Source organism: Opisthorchis viverrini (genome assembly GCF_000715545.1).
Source record: "Opisthorchis viverrini unplaced genomic scaffold opera_v5_6, whole genome shotgun sequence".
NCBI lineage: Eukaryota > Metazoa > Platyhelminthes > Trematoda > Opisthorchiida > Opisthorchiidae > Opisthorchis > Opisthorchis viverrini.
This window is the reverse complement of record NW_008751662.1, coordinates 92,699-102,053: the sequence shown is the minus strand read 5'-3', so window position 1 is coordinate 102,053 and position 9,355 is coordinate 92,699. Positions and strand designations below refer to the sequence as shown.

Genomic DNA, 9,355 nt, shown 5'->3' with positions numbered 1-9,355 from the left:
CGTGTGTTTTGATGGGCGGTTTGTACCACATACCACACGGATCGACAGTTGCACCAAAAACTACAACCATAATGAGGAAAGGTTTTCTCGTTGTTTCACGCATTTTTATCAGTCTGTTAAATGAGGCCAGATTGCCCTTGCAAGTTTCTAAAACATCACTTCAGTAAACGTAGATAAGTTTGTCACACTGTCTGGGCACATCAGTGGATATCTTTGACCTGATCGGATCTGAATTTTACGTGGCAACTTTTCGGAGCGGGACGTTTCACTTTTTGTGTGGTGACAAGGTTAAAACGTAAAAAAGAACCCAAGAAGTTTTAGGTAGCGAAGAGATTTCACACCATGAATTGGAACCATTTAATTTGACGGACTTTTGACTCATACGTACTGCACTGTCACTTTATAATTGTTGGGAGTTATCAGTAGTGAGCAACAGATGAGACTTTAGTTAAATTTGGAATGACAATTCTTTGAGTACTAGCCTAAAAATGGATCATTTAACAGTGGATGAATGTTCAGAACAGAACTTGCTCCTGTTGTTCCCGAGTATCACAGTTCAATCTCCGCAATCCGGGTTCAACTGAGGTCCCGGAGTAATAACTACTCGGGGAGGGTGATCCATAATTTCTACGAAGGTTTTTTCTTCTTGATAGCTCTGCGGCACACCATCAAGTGCAATTAGCGTATTTCGCCGTTCTCTTCCGAGTTTGGTTGGGCAGCAAAAAATGCAAACTTTTGTAATCAGCGGGAACCCCGAGTTTTCCTACTGAAGATTCCCCCATACATCGAATTTTTAACGGTAAAAACTGGTGAATTTTTGTTCTTCTCTGTGAAAAATTGGTTTGATGGCATCCTATTGTTGAGACCACGCGGTTTGACTTACTACAACAACTGTAGAAGCAGGAGAGCGGGCAGCATGCAAAGGAATGCAAAAATTCAAAATGACACACCTTCCGGGAGCAGAATATATCAGTAGTATCTGTGATAAATTTCCGGGGCAGCCAGCGTGCACTTAAGCACAAGCCTCACTGGATGGATCTCAACAGCAGTTCGTTCAGCATCATTCCTGTGATGGTGCGCAAATATGTCTCAATTACTGCACCAGCGACATCTCACTAAGAGATTCATGCGACAACCTAGGCAAATAAAAGTGTCTAGTTTGAGCGAAATACACTCATTTGCAAACAAATTTGCTTTTGCGCGAGGCTTAACAGGAATCCAGCTGAATCTTTCGTTTATGATGTTGAAGAATTTTCAGCAATCTTATGAGTAGTATATTATGTCTATATAAGTATCTACGTTTACTTTATCTTATAGCACATACATACGCAAATGACAAAATGTTAATTCCCGGAACGTTATCAACACATGAAAGTCTCATCTTATTAGCTGCAGAGAAAGGGAGAGCAACAGAGCTCGGTCTGTTTGCTCGATCGCCCCATCAGAAGCAGGAAGAGGACACCACAAAGCGGAGAGGGGGTAAACGGATGGTTTTTCACCCATCTACTAAAAAAAGAAGCATCTTAAGGTCTCTTTGTCACATTTTTGCTTGGTAACCAAACAATATCGGTTGATTTGATTAATATCGCTTGGATTGACTACGTTCTATTTCCTTACTTTGGTTACTGAGCATGAGGTGGACAAAGAAAGCCTGGAAAACGGTCTGATTCATAGAAATTGGACGATTTCCATGAAAATTCAACTATCCCTAATCCTCTTTAGGGAAGTTGCATCTTTCATAGAACCCTCGGAAATCACCGAGCGCTAACGGGTGTTTTTGTCGATTGCTCGGATCTATCAAGATGAGTTTTTGATACAAGTATTGGTTTGGACAATCCCGAAAATAATACAACTGGCGTGGTCAGAGCTAAGGCAGAGCAAATATCATGAGCGAGAAATTCATCTGGGTCCCGTAAAGCCAAACTGGTTTGCAAATGAGTGTATTACGCCAATCACGTGCTATTTGGTTACAAGTAGAACATAAGATGGAAACTCAGGGACTGCGTCTACCTGATGAGACCCAAGATGAACGAAACATTTCGCGGGCTAAGAATTTTCAGCAACTTTATTAGTAGTGTATTACTTCTATACATGTATCAAGATACCTCGAATATCGTACAAACTGGTGCAGCACATTCAGTTGCTTAAAAAAATCATACACGCGAGGTACATTTGGGTTCCATATGAGTCTCCCGCAAAACGAAATTGGTTTACAAATGAACCTTGTTTCGATAATTCGTGAATCAGTTAGCTTATAATTACAAGTGAGTGCAATTCATGGCCTATGGATCTGTAGATCTGCAGATCTTTGTAGATTCGTATGACGAAGAATTTTGACTTTGGTTAGATGCTGCAAAGAATGTGAACTTTCCCATACATAAAAAATATTTTTTCCTAAAGCAGATTGCTGATAGAATTTTGAAATTTTATCATGCACAAATCAATTCTGCCTTCTTCGGTTGATTTTTCACGTCCAAACACTCGTGAATGTCAGTCTTGCACAGAAAACCTCATTGTCACACAGCTGACATCCGTAGGTCTGACACCATGTTGATCACATAATCTATTATTCATTGTTTGAAACAAAGCAAACCCTGAGTGTGTTGACTGCGGGCAAATTAGCAGGGGACGCATCAACAAATGAAAGTCAAGCCGTCAAGTTGTCCAACACGCGACGTGAAACAGAGCGTTGTCAGCCGAAAAAAGAACAGGACACGTATGTCATTAGTTCACACCTCTTCACTACTCTACTGCTACGCCGGAAACGGGTTTTGGCAAAAATTTTGTTACGCGTTCCATGGCAGTTCATCTAGTTACCAACCTGTTGGTCCAAGGGCACATTGTAATTTGAAAAAAAAAGTAAAACAAACTTACTGGAAATGCTTGTGTGAATGCTTGATAGGGAACTCCTTGTCGCAGATGCACTCTCAAGGGTCCCGTGAAGTTGTTTGCGTTTGAATTCCAAGCATCTCGATATATGATTGTTTTTACTCAACTGTTGACTAATTTTCATAGAAGCCGGCCGCAATCGCATTATCGCAGGACGAGAAGGTCACCAAAGCAATAGGGAGCACTTTTTCTGAAACTTGGAAAATGTGGCCTCATGGAACTTTTGTTCTGTCGCAAAAACGAAGCTCTTTGTATTTTTGCACTCACCATTATCATGGTGGTTGTTTTTTGCAGCCATTTTACGGATATCAATGGTTCATTGTTTCTGTACTGATTATTTTTTGTTACATTATCGCGCGAAGAAGTCGTGTTACTCCAACTGCTTCTGAGGTTTTCTTCAGAGGTCTGGTGATTTAGAATTGGTGTTGTAACGATTGTGTGGGCCAAGTGGACTGGAACGTCGTTCCTTAAGATGAAACCAGGTCAGGAAGGCAAACAAAGGAGCGGCTAGACACAAGACAGTGGGCCCTCGTACTACGCGTAATTTTTAAGCGAGGTGAACTTGAGTGAGGTTGCACTGCACTCCGTGATAAAGGTTTGAAAGGAGTAAATTGTTTCCCATAGATGGCTGGAATTTCTATATTTACAAAGAAACTACTGCTAACTCGTCTCCTACACGAAGGTGGGTGCACTGGATAGGTTTGGCAGAGAGGTCCGCGCAGTCTGATTGTTCAACGACTTACCATGGCCGCTGGCGCGTTATTCAGTATTGCCGAAACGCTCCAGAAAGCCACGAATCCTCAGAGCTTGAAAACTATTTGTTCTGCGTAACTGCGTCGGGAGTCGATCAATTGTACCTTATTCCCTACGCCACAAAACAAAATTTTGAGGCTGTGATACCCAAGAGAAGGGCAGTTCAAAAATAACTTGATCCCAGCTGAATCTCTCCTTCAAATGAGAGCGTCCTATAATGGTAACGCAGTGTATTTTCTTGGTAGAATATGCTAATCAAAGTGTAGGCGATAACCCGATCACAGCTGTGTGCTCTGCTGAGGAGAAGTGACCCAAAACGTTTACCACCAAGGTACGGAATAAACTAGTCAGGGTGACAGTTTTAAACCGACGTTACTACCTCGACTTTGTCCATTTATTCGCTGTAGTTTCGATGCAAACTGGCATAAAAAGCAAAGATATCACACTTAGTTATGGAATAGATGCTCGCAAGTAAATATCCTCTGAGTCAGTCAAAACCGGAAGAAACATCTTGGTTGATGAGGACCTCCGTGCCACTCATATTTTGCATTCCACAGATATGGTCCTTTGTCCTAACTTCTTTCCGAGCTGAGATGTTGAGGCATCTCAGATTAAAATCCGCTGACTTTCAACATTCCCAGTGTCTGTGAATAATCGGACTGATTGAACACGTCGTCAGCTGACCAAGATAAGTTTCCCGACCATTTCCAATCCCACAAATAAACGAGTGAGTCCACAAGTCGAGAGTCGGCATTGTGAAGCTGGTCTTAGTCCACCTGATTGTCCACCAGCGACGGTCGTGCCTAGGTCTCTCATTTCCTTGCTGTTTTGTCTGAAGCAGACCGGGAGTAAACGTTCATGCTGAGTGAGCAAACTCCTACCAGTCTAGTCAAATACCTCACGGTATTTAATAACTACGACCCATATGTTCACATGATTACTGAAAAATAGTTGAAACTACCATGCCTCTTTCACCCAGCAACCACATATAGTGAACAATAGTCGGTGGCCCCAGAGGAGGAGGTCCTTAATTTGAGTGAACTATATATATTTATATACTACTTATATTTTCGGCATCCAAGTATTTCCCTGCTCGAAGATGAAGTAAATATCTTGGATTTACAGCAGTTTCGAGAACGAAGGTAATGCAAGCCAAGTTTCGGTAATCTTCGATAACTTCGAAACTCTGCATACGCGTTTTTGTGGGGGTGCGACAATCGCTGAAACAGCCCTCTAATTTAGTAACCACGCTATCCAAATCTTTTGCTTTATTAAATCTAAACCAACAATCAGAGTTGACTCAAATTTATCAGTTGTACCGGTCCAAGTCGTGACCGCACGTAAATAACCGTGCATTAGGACAAAAACAAGCTTTTGCGAAATAAAATGCTGGCGGCGTGACATTTGTTTCCAGACTTTGGGAAGCTGCACTGACCTCTCAGCGTCTTGGAGCACCATCCGTACGAAAACCGGTACCCTAAGGACAAGTATGTTTGTCGGGTACATGATTTCGGTTTCATACATTCGTGTCTTACCTGACAAGAACAACCCACGACAGTGCTATGCGACTGCACCGAGTGTTTACTGTATGAACGTAGGCTCTCACGAGAATGAGCGCATAACCTTTACCTAAAGAGATCAACTGTTTTTTCTCCTTGACGGTCAGCTCGCTGCGCACGGCCCAAACGTTTGTGCTGGATGGATGAGACCTCAGTTGACATCAGTACACACAGAGTGACGTTTCAAGGTCGTTTCTCATCCTTTGGTTTGCACAAGCTGTCATTCTGTGCATCCATTCAGGATGTGATTGCTAGACACAACAGATTGAAAACAAACTAGCGAGTTTGGATGCACTTGAAAATATATATGCAAGAACTTTTAGGCATTTGACGATTCCATCAAGAGCCGCTATCGAAGAGGAATACCATGGTCTTGTACAAATTGGTACACTGAAGTCATATCGACAATCGGCAGTAAATGCCCCTAGTTGGAACCTGTAAGATTTCACTTGGAATGACGAATCGTTGGAGGTTCTGGGAAATAACAGCTGAAACTTGACGGTAGACCAGTTTGGTCTTTTATTTTTATGCTAAAACAGTTCTTGCCGTATGATCCTTCGGCCAAATCGCAAATTTAGTGAACGGGAAGCAGATCGCTCGCCTTTCCGAACTTGTCAACTACCTATTTGGCTTGTTCAATAACGACGCTAAGCCAAAAATACAAATGAACACTCAGTAACCGCACACTGTAAGTATTGTTAAACTGAAATTCCTTAAGCTGTACAAAGTGGTAAGGTTTTGTGGTTTCTAATGAAAAGAAGGGCGTCGATCACCCTGGAAGTCAGATAGCGGGCACGTCAACGGTCATGGGTTTCGCCCCAGGGAATATCTGAGTATATTTTGGTAACTCCATAAGCTGTGAACTACACTCTCGTTCTGTCAGAAAGGTTTCGCCTAATGTTGGATGCCGGTGGATGGACGGTGTCAGTTTGGTACACTTGAACGCGCACAACGCACCTATGCCTACGTCACCAGGTTGAAGGAATAGGGATTTCTCGCCTCGAATAAGCTTTTTCTTTCCAAGTTGCGGTACCCCGTTTTCGTCAACCGGGTCGATACTTACACAGAACTCATGTGCATCCAGAACGGTAATGATCTCTTCGAATATACCATATACGTGTCACCTAATGTAGACAGCCATTCTTTACCAAATCGACATTTCTTCCCAATGCCGTCCATGCGGTTTTGCAAAGCGCGGATTTTTAGGGTAGATTTATCTGGTAATTTGTAGGCCGTCCGTTTCTCAACGACTTCTTCATATGGTCCAGGTAGATAGGCTCCGGCCTTTTTTTTACTAACCACTGTTCCCCGTAGACCCGAGGTAGGCCACTGCGGTCGAAATAATCTTTTAAGGCTCGCAAACACAAAGCGCTGGTAGGCTCAATTTTCTGTGCCGTCTCAGTTTTCAACATCTTTACTTCCTTACGCAGATAGTAAACACACGGGCCCTCAAACAGCCATTCTTTGTCAGTGGTTCCCTTAATCTTGTCTTCAATAAGATTATGGCCTGCAAACGCAGAGCGCTGTGCACAGTGACAAAAGGCAGAATATGCATTGAAACGGACAGCTGCTTTCCTGGATAAAGAGGAAATGGATCTTGAAGAAAACAGCACTTCTCGTCGCCCGCACGAAGCTTGGCCACCCCGTATTCATCAAAGACCGGAACTCCCTACTCCTACTTTATAACCGAGTCCCGGATGACACAGTACTACATAGGCGACGGGGAAATCATATTTGAAGGCCCAACAACCACCTATTCATCTTGTAAACAGACATATGTGCGTGGGCCAGTCACGAGACTACAACATTTGTTTTTAAATTGAGAATATGAACATAATGGTAGGGCGCAATACAGATCACAGGGTAGGTTTCCATCCTTGTCTTCGTCATCGAACACTATTTCACAACCGCTCCGCATCAATAATCATGTGGTGGCAACAGAATCAGAAATCTCTCGCTGCAAGGGGAAATACTTTTCACACACTGAGGACTGATCAACCAGCTTTCTGGCTCTTGAGACCTCAGACACAAGTTAGCCCACTAAATTCGAGTGTAAAGCTACTGACAGGAACATCCATCTTCTGAACCAGTCTATGGACTCCCGATTGCTCTGGAACATACCTGAAAAAACTCGATTACCTCAGACACTTTTGGGATGCATGAAAACGTTGCACCGGAGTGGTGTTTAAAGGGACTACCCAAATCAAATGCATCGAAAGGAACAACTTAGTTCACACGCGAAAGTTCCTGCCCGCAAAACCAAGGTGTGAAACATTACCAAAAGCAAACAGAACAAATTGTAACATTTGGATTCAAGCGTATCCAGCAGGCAAAGAACGCGAACTTAAAGGTGATGAACAGTCCGGACAAAAGGCAACCTGAAATCGACCTCACGCGGATAGAATCAAGCACTTATCCCTTGCCTTTTACCCCTGCGATATGTGGTATTCACCTGTGCAGCTAAATTATCGGTGCCTTTTCGTATTTTCATTTGACCACAAATATTCTTCAGGGAAAGCCATTTGACGACAGAAGAATTAAAACTCATGATCCCAAGAAAGTGCATTTCAAAGCATGACTTTAGCCTGCATTTGCTGTGCGCACCCCTCACAAGAGGCACTGTGTCCAGCGCCTGAAAAATTTGCTCAGAAGAAACCTGGTTTGCTGTTACACAAACAAAGTATTGGTTAAAATCAGCTTCATTTTGGGAACAGATTATCAATTATATTCGCTAAATATAAACGATTGCGTGTTATCTTCGTTTTCACGGAAAATTTGGGTGAATTTAAACAAATCTCACGTTTCTGATGTTGTTCTTTAACTGAATGTGCCGCACTTGGCCGCCCCATGTTTTGCTTGCCAATCTATTCGAGCTGTCACAGTAAATTCTCTTGACAGAGTATACTACTCAAAGAGTTTTCAGCAACTTTCTGGGCAATATCTACCACAAATATTATTGATCCGCTAACTAACATTATTTAGGAAAATATAACTATCCAAAGCAGTAGTGCCCGCATAGGACAAGTACCCAAGTTGCCATTGGTTTAAGACCAGGCCAAACCTAGTGCCGGTTCAATTTTTTAGTCGCAATGTGCTTGCGTGATGAAAAATGACCCTACGGCTGATTAGCATGAGACGCGAACTGTCACTTTGACACGGCTTTCGGAAATTCCAAACGTTGTTCGCATGCATACCTCATGGAAAAGCTTTCCCAGGCTGGCGTCTGTTTACAAGGTTTAACTGAATTTTTAATTTCCCAGATAGGGATAGGGAGATAGAGGTGGAACTCTAGTCCACTATTATACCACTATTATGTATTATATACTGCTATACTATACTATACTATACTATACTATACTATACTATACTATACTATACTATACTATACTATACTATACTATACTATACTATACTATACTATACTATACTATACTATACTATACTATACTATACTATACTATAAAGTACTATACTTTACTATACTATTATACACTGTTATACCACTATTGTGTATTATATACTATATTATACATACTATAGTATACTATAATATAATATACTGTATGCTATTAATATATATTATACCACTATATATACCTCAGCCTAACTGGGCTATTACAAATCCTGGTAGGTAGATGTATTTGCTGATATACCTTACATTAATTAATGTGGAGCAGAAGGTGATTGGTTCAGGTCGTCCACTTGTTGATCATAATCTCCATTAAGCGTGGCGGTCTCTTGAGGCTCTGACGTACAATAACGTACAGATAATGGCTTCACCACAACTGACGGACTGTTGTCCACAAAGCTGGCAGGTTTAATTTTTGGTTTAGCCATCATCCTTGTAACAATGCAATGACTCGTAAGGCAATCTATCAGGTCTCGATACTAGTCTGAGTTTATATCGAATACGGACTCTATCGTAAACCGGCAAAGAATAAGCCCGACAGGGTTGTGAAGCCATGAGTCTGCTCAAAAGCTTACTGTTTGAACAAGATGGCCAACTGATTTGGTCTTGCGAGAGACTCACCTCGGACCCGACTGAATCTCTCGATCATGATGTTTGAACATAAAATTGACGGAAACTCGGGGACTGCGCCCACATGCTCAGCTCCAACAAGGACTGTCATGGGCTGTCGGAGAAGTTTTAGCAA

General features: G+C 42.1%; 1 protein-coding gene across 1 annotated transcript; it reads right to left on the bottom strand.

Moving 5' to 3' along the window:
- Positions 1 to 6,403: 6,403 nt before the first annotated feature.
- Positions 6,404 to 7,076, bottom strand: T265_00584 (hypothetical protein; the record flags this gene model as incomplete). The annotated part of the gene is made up of 2 exons (XM_009164412.1): positions 6,404 to 6,776; positions 6,997 to 7,076. The coding sequence occupies 2 exons, from the start codon at positions 7,074 to 7,076 to the stop codon at positions 6,404 to 6,406; spliced, it is 453 nt and encodes a 150-aa protein (XP_009162676.1).
- Between the last annotated feature and the right edge of the window lie 2,279 nt (positions 7,077 to 9,355).